Raw genomic sequence first — 21,470 nt, forward strand, 5'->3', positions numbered from 1 at the left:
TCCTAACGCGCATTGCTGAGGCGATGGAGAGCATGCGTCACTCACAGGGAGCAGATCAACCAGCCACGCCCTCGTCTACTAGCTCCGACCAGACAACCATCCTGCGCAGGTCCAGCCGGTCCTTGCGGCGGTCAGACTCACAACCCCCCAATGGTGGTAGTGGAGGAGGGAAGTAGGGCCAGCCTGTCCCTGTTGACACTTGGGAACTAATGCAGCACTGATGTGCACACCATGTTCGGTGGAGTTGTGGGGGGAGGGGGGTGAGGGTGTTTGGGGGAGTTGTGGGGGGAGGGGGGTGAGGGTTGTTGGGGTGGAGGGTACATGCACGTTTGAATGTCATAATGCTCAATACACACGTAATGGCATGGATAATCACATGACTGGACATTGATAATTGTGTATGTGTGCTTTATTGTTGAAGGGTGCACTGTGATTATGTCCTCCATACACCCCGTGCCCTGAGCTGAACACCAATTGCACCCTCCTAATCCATGTGCATCAGAAACAATGGTCTATCAGGTGCTGCCGCACAGCACGTCCCTCATGGGCATCGCCACCTGCATGACCTGCAGCCCCCTCTCCTCCATCCTCATCCCCGTCATCATCCTCAGACGGTGGTCGCAGTTCTATGTCAGGGGGCATTGGCACATTCCGTATGATACACATATTGTGAAGCATGACACATGCCATGGTGATCTTGGCCACCTTCTCATGCCCGTACAGGAGTGCCCCGCCCGACCTGCTGAGGCACCGGAAGCGTTCCTTCAATAGGCCGAATGTCTGCTCGATCACCACGCGGGTAGGGGTGTGTGCATGATTGTAGTCCTCTTCGTGCCTGTTCTGTGGGTTCCGCACAGGGGTAAGGAGCCACCTCTTCAGGGGATAACCTGCATCACCTGCATGGGTGCAACAATGGGTATGTGTAAGTGTCTACATAATGTGGAGCGTGCACATATCACACAAACAAACATTGCATATTCAACGACATCCACTGATCCAAGCACGCATGGCAATCAGGGTAACTGCAATGTGGGAAGGTGAGGTGGTCCTTGCAAGTGGACATGCACCATGCATGCATACAGCAGGGATTGCCATGTCCCGCCAGAGTTTAAGTGATTTGTGTTTCCTGGCCCTGGCAACGTTAGTGCCACACTGCTAGTACACTGCCATTCCTTAGTTGATGTCCCCATGCTGTTTGATGGCAATTCTGTGGTGGGGTACAGGTGTGCCTCACCACAATGGCTACAAGGGATCCATTTGTATGCACTCATGTGCGCGGACCATTTCTGATGTTGTTCAGCGTACATTTCAGTTGTGATTTTGATATGCATGTTGCTGATTTGTGTAATGGGGGAATGGTGTGTTGTGCGGTGTGCATGTTGTTTGGAATGGCCTGTTTGGCGTAATGGATTGATATGTTTGCCGTGGCACTCACTTCCGGCATGTGGTTTTGTCTCTGGTCCATTGTGGGCTGCCTCACTGTACAGTGATGCAAATATGTATGTCCATTCTTCTCATGACACAAGTTCACGCCCAGTTGGAGTATGCATCTCCCCCCCCCCCATTCACGGCCAGTTGGAGTATGCATCTCCCCCCCCCATTCACGGCCAGTTGGAGTATGCATCTCCCCCCCACTCACAATCCACATCACACTGACATGTGGTCGGCCTGCTACTCACCAAGTAGCCACGAACGTTGTCCAGCATGTCGCTCCATGTATCGTGGTATTGTCGAGTTCCGCAGGACCATTGCATCATGGGTTGAACCGGGATATCGGGCGCAGCAATGTGTGATGATCTTATTGGAGTCACATGCCATTTGGACGTTGATGGAGTGGTATTGCTTTCTGTTACGGTACACTACCTCATTGGCATGGGGGACCACCAGTTCTACATGGGTACAGTCGATGGCCCCGATGCAACTTGGGATGCCTGCCAGTGAATGGAAGCCAACTTTGGTGTTGGAGATCTCCTGGGCAGTCCGTGGCATGTATATGTGTTGACTTGTGTGCTGCAGGAGGGCATCGAGCACCTGGTTCAGTGTGCGTGAGAATACTGGTTGTGATATGCCAGGCATCTGACCTACCGTATGCTGGTAGGTGCCTGTGGCCAAGAAGTGGAGCACTGTTACTACCTTCAGTAGAGGGGGGATGGCAGTACGGATGTCAATGAGACTCACAATGTCGTTGTATATCATGTCTACTATGGTGGTGATGGTATCCCAGTCCAGACGGTACAGGGTGTGTATCTGCTCAGGGGTTAGGTTGACTGGACTGGCTCTGATCCTGGGAATTGGTGGCTGCCTCTGTGGTATCACTAGGTGCACTGGTGGTGCTTGCTGCGCCTGTCTTGCCCTCCTCCTCCTCCTCCTGCGTCTCCTCTGTGCTGCCTGTTGTTGTAGCTGCTGCACAGCAATCATGTCCTCTAGCCCATGTAATGCTGCTAGTATTGCATCCATCTTGGTGTGGGAATGGGTGTGGGGAGGGGTGTGGTGTGCTCTTTTGTGCTGCCAGTCTCCATTGCCTCCACCTGTGCTGATTTTGTCCACCTGTGGCAGGTGGGAACTCTGCTGTGCTCTTTTAACGTGTGGTTCGCGATGCCGGTATTAGCGCCTTGCCGGTAAGGGTTCTTTGGGTCTACTACATGCCGGTATTGCCATGTACGCATGGCTCGTGATGCCGTGATATTAGCGCTATGCCGCTATTTCCGGTCTGAGGGGCCGCGCGCTCACGGACTTGCCGCTAATGGTGCCACCGTACTTTGCGGTGCCGCTAATAGCGGTATGTCCGGTTCGTGATTGGGGAGGGGATTTACCGATACCGGTGATCCCTTACCGGTAACGGTATGTCCCTACCGCCTACCGTGTAATGAGGCCCATTGACTTTGGAATTCTATTTTTGGTTTTGCTTTTTTTAACGGACATGCTTCTTTTCATTTTTGTACATTCACGTTTCTGTTTCTTCATTTTCTATTCTATTTATGTTTCCTTTAATACATATTTATTTTGGTGAATTTCAATGTGTGGTATCTCATTGGTTTCATGCATTTCATGATATGTGTTTTGAGATTCACTGACACCCATTGGGTGTATGTGAGGGAAATGTGTTTGTTTCGGAACTTGCAAGTGGTGTTCTGTGATGTAATTGCAAATTATGAGTGGGTGGATGCAATACTTGGGTGGGTGTTTTGTATTTGGAGGCTGACCATAGGGACCAGGGATCTAGATTGTGATGACATGTTGGCTGGGGAACATGAGTTGCACATGGGTGGGGGCCTGCTGGCAGGTGCCCCACAGTGCTGGGGGGTGGGGGTGGTGGGGAACATGAGTTGGACATGGGTGGGGGCCCGCTGGCAGGTGCCCCACAGTACTGGGGGGTGGGGGTGGTGGGGAACATGAGTTGGACATGGGTGGGGGCCCGCTGGCAGGTGCCCCACAGTGCTGGGGGGTGGGGGTGCTGGGAGACATGGTTGGGGGCCTGGTGGTGGGTGCCCCTGCACTGCTGGGGGGTGGGGGTGGTGGGAGACATGGGTGGGGGCCTGGTGGAGGCTGCCCCTGGTGACTGGGGGCGTGGGGGTGCTGGGAGACATGGGTGGGGGCCTGGTGGAGGCTGCCCCTGGTGGCTGGGGGGTGGGGGTGCTGGGAGACATGGGTGGGGGCCTGGTGGTGGCTGCCCCTGCACTGCTGGGGGGTGGGGGTGGTGGGAGACATGGGTGGGGGCCTGGTGGAGGCTGCCCCTGGTGACTGGGGGGGTGGGGGTGGTGTGAGACATGGGTGGGGGCCTGGTGGAGGCTGCCCCTGGTCGCTGGGGGGCGGAGGTGCTGGGAGACATGGTTGGGGGCCTGGTGGTGGGTGCCCCTGCACTGCTGGGGGGTGGGGTGGTGGGAGACATGGGTGGGGGCCTGGTGGAGGCTGCCCCTGGTGACTGGGGGCGAGGGGGTGCTGGGAGACATGGGTGGGGGCCTGGTGGAGGCTGCCCCTGGTGGCTGGGGGGTGGGGGTGCTGGGAGACATGGGTGGGGGCCTGGTGGTGGCTGCCCCTGCACTGCTGGGGGGTGGGGGTGGTGGGGAACATGCATTGGACATGGGTGGGGGCCTGCTGGCAGGTGCCCCACAGTGCTGGGGGGCGGGGGTGGTGGGAGACATGGGTGGGGGCCTGGTGGAGGCTGCCCCTGCACTGCTGGGGGGTGGGGGTGGTGGGAGACATGGGTGGGGGCCTGGTGGTGGGTGCCCCTGCACTGCTGAGGGGTGGAGGTGGTGGGAGACATGGGTGGGGGCCTGGTGGAGGCTGCCCCTGGTGACTGGGGGGGTGGGGGTGGTGTGAGACATGGGTGGGGGCCTGGTGGAGGCTGCCCCTGGTCGCTGGGGGGCGGAGGTGCTGGGAGACATGGGTGGGGGCCTGGTGGTGGGTGCCCCTGGTGACTGGGGGGGTGGGGGTGGTGGGAGACATGGGTGGGGGCCTGGTGGAGGCTGCCCCTGGTGGCTGGGAGGTGGGGGTGCTGGGAGACATGGGTGGGGGCCTGGTGGTGGGTGCCCCTGCACTGCTGTGGGGTGGGGGTGGTGGGAGACATGGGTGGGGCCTGGTGGTGGGTGCCCCTGCACTGCTGTGGGGTGGGGGTGGTGGGAGACATGGGTGGGGGCCTGGTGGTGGGTGCCCCTGGTGACTGGGGGGTGGGGGTGGTGGGAGACATGGGTGGGGGCCTGGTGGAGGCTGCCCCTGGTGACTGGGGGGGTGGGGGTGGTGTGAGACAAATGGTGGGGGCCTGGTGGAGGCTGCCCCTGGTGGCTGGGGGGTGGGGGTGGTGGGGAACATGCGTTGGACATGGGTGGGGCCTGCTGGCAGGTGCCCCACAGTGCTGGGGGGTGGGGGTGGTGGTAGACATGGGTGGGGGCCTGGTGGAGGCTGCCCCTGGTGACTGGGTGGATGGGGGTGGTGGGAGACATGGGTGGGGGCCTGGTGGAGGCTGCCCCTGATGGCTGGGGGGTGGGGGTGCTGGGAGACATGGGTGGGGGCCTGGTGGAGGCTGCCGCTGCACTGCTGGGGGGTGGGGGTGGTGGGGAACATGCGTTGGACATGGGTGGGGACCTGCTGGCAGGTGCCCCACAGTGCTGGGGGGTGGGGGTGGTGGGGAACATGAGTTGGACATGGGTGGGGGCCTGCTGGCAGGTGCCCCACAGTGCTGGGGGGTGGGGGTGGTGGGAGACATGGGTGGGGGCCTGGTGGAGGCTGCCCCTGCACTGCTGGGGGGTGGGGGTGGTGGGAGACATGGGTGGGGGCCTGGTGGTGGGTGCCCCTGCACTGCTGGGGGGTGGAGGTGCTGGGAGACATGGGTGGGGGCCTGGTGGTGGGTGCCCCTGGTGACTGGGGGGTGGGGGTGGTGGGAGACATGGGTGGGGGCCTGGTGGAGGCTGCCCCTGGTCGCTGGGGGGGTGGGGGTGGTGTCCGACATGGGTGAGGGCCTGGTGGAGGCTGCCCCTGGTGGCTGGGGGGTGGGGGTGCTGGGAGACATGGGTGGGGGCCTGGTGGTGGGTGCCCCTGCACTGCTGGGGGGTGGGGGTGGTGGGAGACATGGGTGGGGCCTGGTGGTGGGTGCCCCTGCACTGCTGGGGGGTGGGGGTGGTGGGAGACATGGGTGGGGGCCTGGTGGTGGGTGCCCCTGGTGACTGGGGGGGGTGGGGGTGGTGGGAGACATGGGTGGGGGCCTGGTGGAGGCTCGCCCTGGTGACTGGGGGGGTGGGGCTGGTGTGAGACATGGGTGGGGGCCTGGTGGAGGCTGCCCCTGGTGGCTGGGGGGTGGGGGTGGTGGGGAACATGCGTTGGACATGGGTGGGGCCTGCTGGCAGGTGCCCCACAGTGCTGGGGGGTGGGGGTGGTGGGAGACATGGGTGGGGGCCTGGTGGAGGCTGCCCCTGGTGACTGGGGGGATGGGGGTGGTGGGAGACATGGGTGGGGGCCTGGTGGAGGCTGCCCCTGGTGGCTGGGGGGTGGGGGTGCTGGGAGACATGGGTGGGGGCCTGGTGGTGGCTGCCCCTGCACTGCTGGGGGGTGGGGGTGGTGGGGAACATGCGTTGGACATGGGTGGGGCCTGCTGGCAGGTGCCCCACAGTGCTGGGGGGTGGGGGTGGTGGGGAACATGAGTTGGACATAGGCGGGGGCCTGCTGGCAGGTGCCCCACAGTGCTGGGGGGTGGGGGTGCTGGGAGACATGGGTGAGGGGCTGGTGGAGGCTGCCCCTGCACTGCTGGGGGGTGGGGGTGGTGGGAGACATGGGTGGGGGCCTGGTGGTGGGTGCCCCTGCACTGCTGGGGGGTGGGGGTGGTGGGAGACATGGGTGGGGGCCTGGTGGAGGCTGCCCCTGGTGACTGGGGGGTGGGGGTGGTGGGAGACATGGGTGGGGGCCTGGTGGTGGGTGCCCCTGCACTGCTGGAGGGTGGGGTGGTGGGAGACATGGGTGGGGGCCTGGTGAAGGCTGCCCCTGGTGACTGGGGAGTGGGGGTGGTGGGAGACGTGGGTGGGGGCCTGGTGGAGGCTGCCCCTGGTGGCTGGGGGGTGGGGGTGGTGTGAGACATGGGTGGGGGCCTGGTGGAGGCTGCCCCTGCACTGCTGGGGGGTGGGGGTGGTGGGAGACATGGGTGGGGGCCTGGTGGAGGCAGCCCCTGGTGACTGGGGGGGTGGGGGTGGTGTGAGACATGGGTGGGGGCCTGGTGGAGGCTGCCCCAGGTGGCTGGGGGGTGGGGGTGCTGGGAGACATGGGTGGGGGCCTGGTGGTGGGTGCCCCTGGTGACTGGGGGTGTGGGGGTGGTGGGGAGACATGGGTGGGGGCCTGGTGGAGGCTGCCCCTGGTGACTGGGGGGGTGGGAGTGGTGTGAGACATGGGTGGGGGCCTGGTGGAGGCTGCCCCTGGTGGCTGGGGGGTGGGGGTGGTGGGGAACATGCGTTGGACATGGGTGGGGCCTGCTGGCAGGTGCCCCACAGTGCTGTGGGGTGGGGGTGGTGGGAGACATGGGTGGGGGCCTGGTGGAGGCTGCCCCTGGTGGCTGGGGGGTGGGAGTGCTGGGAGACATGGGTGGGGGCCTGGTGGTGGCTGCCCCTGCACTGCTGGGGGTGGGGGTGGTGGGGAACATTCGTTGGACATGGGTGGGGCCTGCTGGCAGGTGCCCCACAGTGCTGGGGAGTGGGGGTGGTGGGGAACATGAGTTGGACATGGGTGGGGGCCTGCTGGCAGGTGCCTCACAGTGCTCGGGGGTGGGGGTGCTGGGAGACAGGGGTGGGGGCCTGATGGAGGCGGCCCCTGCACTGCTGGGGGGTGGGGGTGGTGGGAGAATTGGGTGGGGGCCTGGTGGTGGGTGCCCCTGCAAAGCTGGGGGGTGGGGGTGGTGGGAGACATGGGTGGGGGCCTGGTGGAGGCTGCCCCTGGTGACTGGGGGGTGGGGGTGGTGGGAGACATGGGTGGGGGCCTGGTGGTGGGTGCCCCTGCACTGCTGGGGGGTGGGGGTGGTGGAAGACATGGGTGGGGGCCTGGTGGAGGCTGCCCCTGGTGACTGGGGGGTGGGTGTGGTGGGAGACATGGGTGGGGGCCTGGTGGAGGCTGCCCCTGGTGGCTGGGGGGTGGGGGTGGTGTGAGACATGGGTGGGGGCCTGGTGGAGGCTGCCCCTGCACTGCTGGGGGGTGGGGGTGGTGGGAGACATGGGTGGGGGCATGGTGGAGGATGCCCCTGGTGACTGGGGGGTGGGGGTGGTGGGAGACATGGGTGGGGGCCTGGTGGAGGCTGCCCCTGGTGGCTGGGGGGTGGGGGTGGTGTGAGACATGGGTGGGGGCCTGGTGGAGGCTGCCCCTGGTGACTGGGGGGATGGGGGTGGTGGGAGACATGGGTGGGGGCCTGGTGGAGGCTGCCCCTTGTGGCTGGGGGGTGGGGGTGCTGGGAGACATGGGTGGGGGCCTGATGGTGGCTGCCCCTGCACTGCTGGGGGGTGGGGGTGGTGGGGAACATGCGTTGGACATGGGTGGGGCCTGCTGGCAGGTGCCCTACAGTGCTGGGGGGTGTTGGTGGTGGGGAACATGAGTTGGACATGGGTGGGGGCCTGCTGGCAGGTGCCCCACAGTGCTGGGGGGTGGGGGTGCTGGGAGACATGGGTGGGGGCCTGGTGGAGGCTGCCCCTGCACTGCTGGGGGGTGGGGGTGGTGGGAGACATGGGTGGTGGCCTGGTGGTGGGTGCCCCTGCACTGCTGGGGGGTGGGGGTGGTGGGAGACATGGGTGGGGGCCTGGTGGAGGCTGCCCCTGGTGACTGGGGGGTGGGGGTGGTGGGAGACATGGGTGGGGGCCTGGTGGTGGGTGCCCCTGCACTGCTGGGGGGTGGGGGTGGTGGGAGACATGGGTGGGGGCCTGGTGGAGGCTGCCCCAGGTGACTGGGGGGTGGGGGTGGTGGGAGACATGGGTGGGGGCCTGGTGGAGGCTGCCCCTGGTGGCTGGGGGGTGGGGGTGGTGTGAGACATGGGTGGGGGCCTGGTGGAGGCTGCCCCTGCACTGCTGGGGGTGGGGGTGGGGGTGGTGGGAGACATGGGTGGGGGCCTGGTGGAGGCTGCCCCTGGTGACTGGGGGGGTGGGGTTGGTGGGAGACATGGGTGGGGGCCTGGTGGAGACTGCCCCTGGTGGCTGGAGGGTGGGGGTGGTGTGAGACATGGGTGGGGGCCTGGTGGAGGCTGCCCCTGGTGACTGGGGGGTGGGGGTGGTGGGAGACATGGGTGGGGGCCTGGTGGAGGCTGCCCCTGGTGGCTGGGGGGTGGGGGTGGTGGGAGACATGGGTGGGGGCCTGGTGGTGGGTGTCCCTGCACTGCTGGGGGGTGGGGGTGGTGGGGAACATGCGTTGGACATGGGTGGGGCCTGCTGGCAGGTGCCCCACAGTGCTTGGGGGTGGGGGTGGTGGGAGACATGGGTTGGGGCCTGGTAGAGGCTGCCCCTGGTGACTGGGGGGTGGGGGTGGTGGGAGACATGGGTGGGGGCCTGGTGGAGGCTGCCCCTGGTGGCTGGGGGGTGGGGGTGGTGTGAGACATGGGTGGGGGCCTGGTGGAGGCTGCCCCTGCACTGCTGGGGGGTGGGGGTGGTGGGGAACATGCGTTGGACATGGGTGGGGGCCTGCTGGCAGGTGCCCCACCGTGCTGGGGGGTGGGGGTGGTGGGGAACATGAGTTGGACATGGGTGGGGGCCTGCTGGCAGGTGCCCCACAGTGCTGGGGGGTGGGGGTGGTGGGAGACATGAGTTGGACATGGGTGGGGGCCTGGTGGAGGCTGCCCCTGCACTGCTGGGGGGTGGGGGTGGTGGGAGACATGGGTGGGGGCCTAGTGGTGGGCGCCCCTGGTGGCTGGGGGGTGGGGGTGGTGGGAGACATGGGTGGGGGCCTGGTGGTGGGTGCCCCTGCACTGCTGGGGGGTGGGGGTGCTGGGAGACATGGGTGGGGCCTGGTGGAGGGTGCCCCTGGTGACTGGGGGTGCAGGGGGACATGCGTTGGTGGGCAGTAGTGCAAGTTGACATGTGGGTTGGCTGGGGGTCATGGCCATGGTGGATGGTGTGCCTGCAGGACATGTGCAGGGTAGGCCCCTGTGGTGTGAGCCACCTGCAGGGGCCGTGGAGGGTGTAGAGGGAACACCTGGGAGGACCCACATGTGCAATTCACGTGTGGTGTTCCCCGCGCACCCCTGTAATACACATACCCTGCTGAAATCGCGTGTGGCACTTCCTGCGCCCCCCTGAGATACGCGTACCCTGCTCGCACGGGCCCAATCGCGTGTGGAAATTCCCACGCACCCCTGAGACACGCGTGACCCCAATCGCGTGTGGAAATTCCCACGCACCCCTGAAATACACATACCCTGCTGAAATCGCGTGTGGCACTTCCTGCGCACCCCTGAGATACGCGTACCCCCAATCACGTGTGGAAATTCCTGCGCACCCCTGAAATACACGTACCCTGCTGAAATCCCGTGTGGCACTTCCCGCACACCCCTGAGATACGCGTACCCCCAATCGCGTGTGGAGTTTCCCGCGCAACCCTGAAATACACGTACCCTGCTGAAATTGCGTGTGGCACTTCCTGCGCACCCCTGAGATACGCGTACCCCCAATCGCGTGTGGAAATTCCCGCGCACCCCTGAAATACACGTACCCTGCTGAAATCGCGTGTGGCACTTCCTGCGCACCCCTGAGATACGCGTACCCTGCTCGCACGGGCCCAATCGCGTGTGGAAATTCCCGCGCACCCCTGAGATACGCGTACCCTACGGAAATCGTGTGTGGAACTTCCGGCGCACCCCTGAAATACGTGTACCCTGCTCGCACTGGGCCAATCGCGTGAGGTACTTCCCGCGTACCCCAGTGATACACGTAGCCCGCTTGCCGTGCTGGTACAGGGTTAGCGCAGCCCTTTGCGCTGGATTGGGTATATTGATGGCTTTTCCCTGCGCGAGAGGCGTTCTTGGGGGCGTAACTGGCGCTGCTGCAGGGTCGCTGCGCCACTGTGCGCCACGGCTGGTTTTGGTGGCTGGAATCCATGAATACGCTGTGCGCGGAAATGGATTTTAGCGCACGCGGCTGGCGCAGGGATTCGCACGCGCACACTGTGCGCCAGCCGCGTGCGCCACTTGTGCGCTGAATTCTATGAATTAGCCCCTTAATTTCTTCCACGCCATGTTAGCACAGCAGGTCTGTCATGATGAGTTGCGTCAATACTGCGCTTAGGTTAGACCAAACTCTGATCCACAAAAGAGTGGGTTCTTGGGCTAAATCATCCTCCATAAAACTTAGGCCAAGTTCTTGATATGTGGCAGAGTGCGGGGCACAGCTAGGTAGGGCCAGAAGTTCTTCAAAGCATATATAACTATTTTCTTTAGAGCCAGCAGCAACACCAATCAAAAAATGCTTCTGTGACCTCTTGGTGACCTGGCTTCTATTGGAGTGTTTCATGTGTTGTCCTGCAGTACCGAGTGTACATTCTGCTTTGTTACCCTTTTTCTTCTGAACTTTCAATCCATTATTTTAAACCATTTGCAGCCAAAACGTTATTGGATTAGTTCAGGGGCGCTCCATTCAATTGAGGGCAAACATTTACACCCCTCTATTTTACATATTCACTAGCTGCAACCTCTCTAGAATGTAGATACATGGTTGGAGTGGGACGTGGAAGTCTGTTAAAGTGGCTAGTTAGGTCTTGCTACCTTCTTTTGGCCACACATTGGGAGAAACCGTATTCCCAGATTAAAAAAAGAGGACTTTTTCCATAGTTCGCCCCCCAGTCCTGCCACACTGGATACTCCCCACCCGCCACCCATGAACCTCCATGTTAACTTTCTAAAAACAGCTGCCTGGCACCTTATGCCTTGTTAACACTGTTGTCCAACTCAGAGCCCCGAGGGCTGGATCCTGACAGGTTTTCAGGATATTCCTCATTAACATTCATGAGGAAAGATTTGCATACATTTAGAATTATTGTATGCAAATGAATCTCATGAATACTAATGAGGGATATACTGAAAACCTGGCATGGATCTGGCCCTCGAGGCCTGGAGCTGGACAAGGAGCTGGCTATACCACAAAGACGCATCACAGAAATGTGGGTCATGATTGATAGCAGCAACAATGGCATCACATCTGGTTAGATTTATAGCTCACAACTAACAGGTGCTGAGTTTATTAACGGTCGATAAGTGCAGTGTGGCATTTGCTATGTGTATTCATGAGATTTTGGTGGCAAGTTATTGCCCACAAAGTGTTACTGTTTCAAACAGTCCATTTGGATTTGCAGGTCTAATAGTGCAGACTCAGTGCCGTGGCCTGGTCGGAAGCCTGATTGCTGCATGCCTAAGATGTGGTTAGATTCTAAGTAGTGTTGGATCTGGTTGTAGGCAGCCCTGTCTAAGATCTTGAAGAGGAATGGGACTGTGGTGATTGGGTGGTAGTTGTTGGGCATGATTGGGACTAGGGAATGGTTTTTCAGGAGGGGGAGGACCCATGATTCTTTGAGGCAGGCCGAACTCTGATGAGTGGAGAAGGATGCATTGATGAATTTCGTGACAAATGGGAGTAGGGTGTCAGAGCAGTCTTTGATGACTGCTGCTGGGCATATGTCACCTTTGCACCTGGATGGTTTAAGGTTTCTGATGATGTTGGAGGTTTCTTGTTCAGAGATTTCTCTGAACTGGAAGGGAGGAGGGGCAGGTGCCTGAGGTTTTGTAGGGGAGGGAGAGTTCAGAGTACAGGTCTTGGTATGTTTGTTTTCAATCTTCTGCTGCAAAATACATATTTTAATTCTCATGGCGTTCTAGATGCTAGTGCACAAGGCTTCGTCTTTTGTGATTAGACTGGGTGGGAAGGCAGGTATCTCCAGCTCTCTAAGGATCTTAAAAGCTCTTGTGAATTAGAACTAGCTTTATCTATTCTAGAGTTATAGATTTGAGCTTTTGCTCCAGTGATGGCCTGTTTGTATTTCTTAGCTAAATTGTTGAAGGCCAATTTGTGGGTGGCTGAGGGGTCTGTAATCCAAGTGGCTTCTGCTTGTCTTTATTTGGCCCGCAGTGTTTGTAGGTCTGCGGGAAAGCAAGGGTTGCAGTGATCGCGAGCCTTGGGTTTTCTTTGGAGAAGAGGGGCTACTGCATTTATGGCTGTTGTAAGGGTGCTAGAGTACAGGTCTGCTAGATAGTGAGCGTCTTCAGAGTTCGAGTATTCGGGGGCCAGGGGAGCCAAGTGAGGAGTTATGGAATCTTAAGATATTGATATTGACTCTTGGAGTTTAAATCGTGCACAACTTTTATCGTTTTCAAATCACTATTACAAGAAAGAAACCTCTCTTGGATGTTTGTGTGTCTAGATTGAATGAATGCATTTCGTCCTGTGCAATTAATATGGTTATGCAAAGCCAACTGAACAAAATGTGCATATTTTACCTTGATATGCTAATTTCTGGTGACTTCACGTCCCATTCCGTATGTTGACTGAGTGCACCCACTTTTTTGTCGGCCTTGATTCCTGGAGACAATGTTTCAGAAAATTAGCTTATTTTATGTAAAGGTAAGCAAAACACCCACCCTGCTCTGTCTTCTTCATCAAGTTGCAACTATTATAGGGAGTAATCTGAGTCCACACGTTTTTTCATGCTGTGGCACGATGGTTGGTATGTTGCTATTTTTAGTTTGAGTTCCCGTGCTGGTTTTCATTTTCCAATATACATTCAGGACTACAAGTACCAGAATGCAAGGGAAAGGAGTAGCACTGGATGGACTAATGCAACCAACATGGAGCCCGTTAACCTCCCCTCCATGTGAACATTAATGTGCCATGTTCTATAGCAGGGATCTGACACCTGCGGCTCTCCAGATAGTGTGGACTACCTCTCTCACGAGGTGGTTAGGGCTGATCGGAGGTGTAGTTCAAAACATCCAGACAACCAAAGGCTGTGCACAGCTTCTCTATGAGCTCTATGTATTGCTCACTGGATCAGTGTTGCCAAGCAGACTTCACTCCCAAGAGCTGAGCTGCCCAGCATTCACCTTGCTTAAAAAGAATCCGCTCACATCACTTTTCAGCAGTAAATGTCCACTAGGCTAAACTTATTTTATTTCAAGAAACATGGGAATGTGCAGAGCATTTTTCACGTGCCCCTGTTCGAATGAATTTAAGATATTGCAGGATCAGAGCTAGTACCTCAAGTTTCCGTGAAGAATCTCCAGAGAAATTCAGATTGCTCGCTTGCAGGTGTAAAGAGGCTGGGCCTCTGCCTATCTTGGTCCCCTGCTCTGGCATCACCGTGACCTCCTCTCACCTTAGTGACTCTCCTTATTAGGAATGTTCATGAAAGTGTACTCTAGTGTAAGTGATAAGTGAATGGGAAATGAAAGGAATGGCAGCAATATTCCCAAGTGTAAACATAGGAAAAACATTGATAGCCATGATTTTGTTACTGGGAATAATGTCTAATCACTGATTAAAGCCCGTGTAACACAATCTTTTTTTAAAAAAAACACTGGAAATCCCGCTGGAGTTAACAAAACATCAACAATGTAAACATAAGATATGATATGTTATTTATAACACGTTTAATACCCAGAGGTTTCTAAGCACCTAGTGGGGATTGAACCTGTGGTGCTCCATGTCGTCTTGCTTCCAAGACAAGCATGTTGCCCCTGAGCTATCCTCCCAAGACAAAGACCCGATATTTGTCCTAGTTTTGGGGGCACAGGCTGAAAGAAATACAACTCCTCTCCCCAAGGGACAGACAGATTACTGTTTTTTTTTAATTTTGACCTCAATATTAGTGTACTCAGGGGCGGGACATTCAAATACTTAATAGAGAAGTTTTTGCAAAAAGGATCATATAAATTAGTTGAAGAGCGTTATTAAAATGCTAATTTTCAAGGCCCTTTTCAGTTTCTCATGTGATAAACATTGTTAAAACATAAATAACACATTAGATCTGCTCACTCTGAGCAAAGGTCGCTTCATTTGGAGAAGAAATTGAAATCTTACACAATGTTTCAACTGTTGTGAATAGGACTTGTATGCTGACTTTGTGACACTCCACTAGTCAATATGACGCCTTAATATAATGCTCAATGAAATGATGAGCCTATTAAAAAATACTGAAATAATGTAGCTTTTACAGCATCATCAATCCTATCTGCAATCTAAATGCTGAAATAGATTGAACGACCACATCGATTAATTTCCATTGCGGGTAGCTGTCCTAAAAAAGGAAAAATAGCTAACAATGTTTGGGGTTAATGCACTAGTATATGGTGGGTGAGTGGGCACCGCTGAGTTCTTCTACTGGCTCATGGAAAAACTGTTTTTTAAATTCTTTACTTTGTTTTAAAATTTGTGTGAGCCAAGTGTGGGTTAAGTGTAGCTGCTGCTTTGCTGCACTGAATACGGTCTAGTATTTTATCTCGAACGCCATGAGGAGACTGAGCAATCTGCCATTGATTTACTTTCCTGGAAGGCAGCTGCAGATTGGTTTTCTATTGGTTTGCCTGGGAGCCTCAGCTCAGCAAAGCCCTGGCGTTGCGTTTGTTTGTTTAAAAAGACCTTCACATCGCGTAACGCCCGAATGGCCAAGTATGTGTTAAGTGTAGCTGCTGTTTTGCTTTGTGGCTGGAGGACTGAGGTGAGTGGCTATATTTTAATACTGAATGTACAGTTTGAGAAGCGGGAAAGGAAAAAAGATAACTTACGTGCAGACATGCCAACATTCCAAAGTCCCAGAGAGGGAGATTTCAGCACCAAAATCGGGAGAATACATTTTCCCCAAAGGAATGCATTGGGGATATTGTTATTTTAGGCAGGAGACAGTAAAAAATAGCAGTTTTTAATAAAAAAATCGGGAGTCTCTCGCCTAAATCGGGAGGGTTGGCATGTATGTGAGTGTTTCTGCTCTAGCATATTTGACAAACCAAATGGAAGGGTCAAGATCTTACCCCTTCCTCCATCACCAGAGAAGGAAAGGACAGTTATAAATGGCCTTAAACCTGAGTAGCTTGTTATTGGATTAAATAAACATTCTACAAAATTATCCAATTTTCAAGCCAGTTCCAAAACTAAATAAACAACCCATACAGCAAGACATTAGAAGTGAATCTCCAAAGTAAAACAGTGATGCACAAACTGCCATAGAAACAGCAGAGATTAACATAAGTATGATTGATGAGGAATTGAGTGATTTTTTTAATGGGTATTCCGAAATTTTTTATAGAAATAGACACATCTTGTTCTGAGGGTGAGGACTTGGATACGGAATTTGAAAACTCACGAAGGAAAATTCTTACACGTCTATTAAGGCCAACAAAAACAAGTGATCAAAACACTACAACCATTACTGCAGTGAATAAAGTTTTAACGGAATTTGTATATTTATATGGCAAGGTAGCAGGAGATGTTAAAAAAACATGGTTAAACTTGAAAAACTACAAACCAAAATTGATAACTTTGATTTAACCATAGAGAAAATTCAAGAACTATTGATTCAGGTAAATCAAAAAATAAAGTACACTGTGATATAAAGACTTTTTCCTCCAATGGAGTGTAGTGTGAAGTACAAGACTTGCCTGTGGAAGGAATTAGTATTCTAGTTGCGGTACCTCAGAAATGGACACAACACAGCGGCTTTAAAAAATAGACGTGATATCTTTCGGAGCTCAAACATCTGACTTAAAGAAAGTGCTGCGAACAATTGAGACTGCTGACACCCCTAATGAATCAACATGTACTCAACAAATAGAATCATCTAAAGGTCAGACACTGACAAAAAAAAAACATCTAGCAAATTGTGAAATTAAATCAAACTTCATCAAAAAAATTCATAAGCAACTTGACTCTTCCAAAGGCGAGGGATATTGCAATTGGAGAAAAAGGAATAAGCGACTGTGAACTGAATATTGATATGGGTTTGAATACTAATGAGTGGATGGCATTGGAAAGTAAGATTCAAAAGTTGGGAGAAAAATTGCAATCTGAGTTAACACTAATATTGAAAAATCAATATGAGCAACATTACTCTTTTATAGAAACTATGGTTAATAGAATCCATATGGAAAATACCAGAGAAAGGGGTGTAGGTGCATTTAACAGGGTTACTTCGCATGTGGAAACCAATGGGGGTGAGATGGGTGTTAGAGGGCAAAATAGTCGGAAGGATATTAGACTCCCAATAAATAGTGAGCATCTTTACAAATCTTATCCATCCACCTCAATGATAAAAAGTGAAGATGTGTTAAAGGATATGAGTCACACAAAGGAGATGGATACAAGATTTTAATTAATACTGAGCAGACACCCTTGGCTTATCCATCCACTTCAATGGTGAGACCTGATGATCCCGAGAGAATGAGCTATGGAGATCCACAACATAATTTGCAGTCTTTTAAAATAAAAACAGTTGGAAAATGAGTTTGAAAAAATGAGGTCTATGGAGGCTATACATAATGACAGTAGTGATATTGTGGGACAAAAGGGATAGGCCATTATAATTGTTCTTTTATAACATCCTTAAGACCAATGAGTGGTTTCTAAGTGGGGGAACAGGATTCACACCTGAGTTGAGCTGCGTTGTCTTGCTTCCAAGACAAACGCACTGCCCCTGAGCTATCCTTCCTCACCAATTAGTGAGGGGAGGAGTATTTCGAGAGGGGCACATTCAATAGATATAGAAGAAGAAAGCCCAAAAAGGGACATAATGGTTGCTGAAGCGGAGGGAATAAAGAAAGAAGGGATAAAGAAATGAGAGGTCCTCTGAAAAGAAATATCAGTAAGCTCCGAATTGATCATGTGGAAAAGAATGCTTGTGATATTCCAATGAATCGTATGAATATACTTGCACTATTTGCTGAAATTCCTACCCTTAGACATATCACTACACCTAATATACAGTGAGTGGAATTTATCTATGAAGATAGAGTGGATGTTGTTACAATTGAAATCATATCACAAATTGTTTTTGATCTAATCTTGAGCGAATCTTTTAGATTAAAGCAATATAATGTGGTTGTCTTTTTTAGTGTTGAACCAGTAGGTGTGATGTTGAGAAAGCCTAATGAAATTACATAGTCCAAAAAGCCGAAGTCATGGAAAGAAGAAATAACAATTTCCTTAAGAAAACACCAGGGAAAGGATCGTTACATTAGAGGGTCTAAAATTCCACATATGAATGAGGAAAATGAAACAGACTGGTCATGGATGGCGATTTCTCTTAATAAAGCGATTTCACTTAATAATGATGCACAGAGGATGAGACTTCGACACACCTGAGTCTAAGAGAAATATGAAAATAATCAGATGGAACTCAAGAGGAAATTCAAATTTGTTTAATAATCCGGAAGTAGGAAAGTGTCTAAGGAAAAATAGCATCAATTTGATACAAAAAACCTGACTTATAGACTGTCCGGTATTTGACGGTTATAATGTGACTTTCAAAGGTAGACCATCTGGGGGAGTGAGGATGTAGGGAAACAATATTGTTAAGCTGAGGGTCCCAGGTACGTAAAATGAACTTCATTAAATAAATATAGATTGAGCACACCTGATTTGTGGGGGAATTAATCACCCGATTAAAACATCCTACGAAACTAGAGGTCCGACTGAGATATTATTTCTGGGGTTAATAGTGTCATTGCAATACAAACCTTTTTAACCCAAATTATGCAGAGCTCTGGGTTGCATTGAATTACATGCCGTTGATACCACAGCCTCACAAGAAGATACTAAGGTGTGCACAGAAGTCTAAAGTTGTGTAGAATAAGTGGTTTTATTTTGAAGTTGTAAGTGACTGAGTGACTTTGGTAAAATATGAGAAAGAAAAGTTTGCATTTTCGTTTAGCGAGAATTGTGGAGGTAAATTGCTACATATTAAACAGATAGAAATACCTGTGGTTAAAGACCAGAAATTATGGAAAGAGTAGCATCTGTGGATTCAGATACTTGAGATGAAAAAGACCTGCTAAATCAGTCCCTACAGAGGCTATTTATGACTTAGTCAAATAAAAATCGTTATACTGTTATAGGGATATCCAGATTAAACAGTGCCAAGACTCGGCCCAAGAAATCCCCAGTCCATTGTGCAAGGACAAATTGGAGGACATTTTGAGGGCGCAAGGAACACTGAAAGAAAGTCAGGTTGCAGCATTGCAACAGAAAAATGAAAGGTGAAATCAAGACAAATCATGATGGGCTACAAAACCAAAGATTTTGAGTCTCCAAGACACTTACAATCAGTATAAGGAGGTCCAAATGAAGCTGCAGGGAAAGTATAATGACCAATACCTATGTAATAATGGTCTGTTAGACAACATCATGACATTGAAACAACATATTGTGGAATTAAGGCAAGGAAATAACATACTAATTCTCAAAGAATTTTAGTCCTATGAATTTGATCAGATTAATCATAAGTTTAGTGTCATAAAGCAACAGATGGATCAGGTCGCACAAGAACGTAATACTCTAATTCATCGTAAACAGCTGATTCAAAAAGTACATCAGCCACATGAAAATGAGGCTTTGAGCCAAGTATCTTTCTGCAAATTAGCCACGATGTAGACCACAAGACCAACTGGAACAAATAGAGACTGACTTAAAACCATCAGTCCAACAAAATAAGCCCTTTGAAAAAACAAATGCTGCACTGGCAGGAGTAAATTCATGAAATTTTAAGTGTTATTCAAAATGGTCAGTGCAAGAATGACATTTGTACAACAGAAATGGAGAACTAAAAAGGAATTGTTAACTTCCCATAGTAAAACACTAAAAACTAACCGGCCCAGTAAGTTTGAGAGAATAATTAGTCCAGTATAAGCAGAAAATGATTACCGCTATGGAACTAAGTGAATGATAATGTCAGGAAGTAAGGGACCATAAAACCACACAGAACACAACCTCAAGAGACAGTTGCTTTGAACAGGGGGGAGTATCTCCTTCTGCCAAAGGCCTCATTCCACCCACCTAAAATGTCCCGTAGGCATGCTGAAGAGGGTAATATGCCTGATACCGCTGGAGAGCTTGGAGTCAAATATTTCTGATCAGAAAGGATAGCATTGCTATCAGACATAAATGACTACTCACCCTTAACAGTGAAAAGAGGGGAGGGCCTCCCATTCAGCATGTCAGGAGGGGACAGAAGTAGACATGAAAATACATCTGGACCTGAGGAAAAATATCAAAGAGAATTGAGAGACAGGCCTGCAGAAAATTATCCAGCAGAGAATCACTAACTGGCTTGACTGAGATAGAAACACAAAATATTCCGATTTTGGAGAGCATTTTAAAAGTCTCTTCCCATCAGGGAGACTGGGAGTCTTCTTCTAGTGCATGTAGGGGAAGAAACATTATTTGTTTTCAACCCTCAGATGAAGAAACCCACTATTATCTGACCTCTACAAAGGGATGCTGGGAAAATAACCCTTGAAAGTCCCAGAGAAAATAACAGAGAGGAGCCTGTGTCCCATGCATCTAAAACGCATTACCGAAACCAGAATAGTAGGGGGGCACAACTGACAATATGGAATGGCTATTCCATTAGTAGCTCTGACTCTTAGGTCGAGTGGACTCAGGTTCAAGGATGCAGGAAGGGCAGATCCCAAAAGAGTTTCATCAAAGACCCCATAAAACAAATAAAAGCTATCAAAGGCTGTATGACCCCTTCTCAGAAAAATGCAGAATATTCTCTGTGGGGACATGTAGAATTGTATTAACAATTTACCCCCTCATTTGGAATAAAGAATGATTTCAATAACATGCAATATGAAAAATTGACGTTCTCATCTGAGTTTTCCAGCTTCATTGTAGGGCTGGAGGACTAAAAGCACCATAAATGGTCTATTTAAAAGGCAGCAATTTTAAAACAATTTTCTACGCACCAAAACCCCCAAGAGGCCTGTAAAGCTGCATGCAATATGGTGTATGGTGAGGGCCAATCTCCAAGAGAATTTGCCCAAGAGTTGAAGCGTGAATTTGTAAAGATTTATCAGTGGGAAAATACTAAGAGTAGAGAGTTCATTACCACGTTCGGTCATACTCTTCCAAAATACATGACCACCCAATAAGTGAGGGACTTTGCAAAGTCTGAAATAGGTGATTTCACAAGCTACAACGATTTATGGGATCCAAAAGCATACAGAAAACAGAAACAACCCCAAGACTTCCAGACCACCTACAAAACATACCATCGCAAAAGTGTCAGAGGTGAAGAGTTTTGGACCTGGAGTCACGGTGTCACGCCACTTTTGGGGAGACCGGGGTGCGTTGCACCCGCTCCCTCTCCCATCTCCTGGCGGATCTACCCGCGCTTTCGCGCTTGGGCGTTCGCCGGGGGGAGAGGTGCTGGGGCCGGTGCTAGAGGGCTGCGGTGCATGCACGGGAAACCACTGTCTCGGTTCCGCGCATGCGCCGTAGATTGGGCCTCCGCGCTGGGAAGGGCTTGCCTTCCAAGCCTCGTTCTGGGTCCGCCGGCGCTCGGAGACGAAACGGCTTGCGTTTCAGACCTCGCGAGTGCCGGCGGCCCATAAGAGGAACCGCGAGCAGTAGCAATTCGTGTCTCAACGCGGTTCCTACGGTCGTGTTGCTCGCTCCTGCTTCTTGTGGTTCCTGTTCCCTGTGCCTGGTCTTGCTTCAGCTCCAGCCTTCTCTTTGGTTCCCCTGCCTTGCTGGTCCCCAGCCTGCCTGGTTCCCAGTCTCCTGTTACCTGCTTGGGTTCTCCTTGGCCCCTGTCTGCTCTATGAGCCTCCCTGGGGTCCAGTTCCTTGTCCCCTTCTTTTCCCTGGGGATCCCTGCTCCTTGTCCTGGGTTCTCCCTGGGTCTTTCTGGGCTTAGCCTCTCCTCCAGCTTTCCTGGGGCCCTCGTTCACTGTCCTTGGATTTACCTTAGGTATCCCAACTCTTGGTGGACTCCCCTCCCAATCTGGTTCCCTCTTCCTGTCTGGACCTGCCTGGTGCCTCATCCTTT

General features: G+C 52.9%; 1 protein-coding gene across 1 annotated transcript in view; it reads right to left on the reverse strand.

The window, feature by feature from the left end:
• The window catches only part of LOC138566986 (asialoglycoprotein receptor 1-like), a 475,397-nt gene that overhangs the window by 411,045 nt on the left and 42,882 nt on the right, over positions 1–21,470 (reverse strand). Inside the window, exons 2-3 of the mRNA XM_069644787.1 lie at positions 19,593–19,673; positions 12,932–13,013 (exon numbers count right to left, since the gene is read on the reverse strand). Coding sequence (XP_069500888.1) covers positions 12,932–13,013; positions 19,593–19,632 — 122 coding nt within the window. The 5' untranslated portion in view covers positions 19,633–19,673. The remainder of the gene's footprint in view (positions 1–12,931; positions 13,014–19,592; positions 19,674–21,470) is intronic.

The sequence above is a fragment of the Ambystoma mexicanum genome, chromosome 1p (assembly GCF_040938575.1).
Source record: "Ambystoma mexicanum isolate Mex_15411 chromosome 1p, UKY_AmexF1_1, whole genome shotgun sequence".
NCBI classification, from domain to species: domain Eukaryota; kingdom Metazoa; phylum Chordata; class Amphibia; order Caudata; family Ambystomatidae; genus Ambystoma; species Ambystoma mexicanum.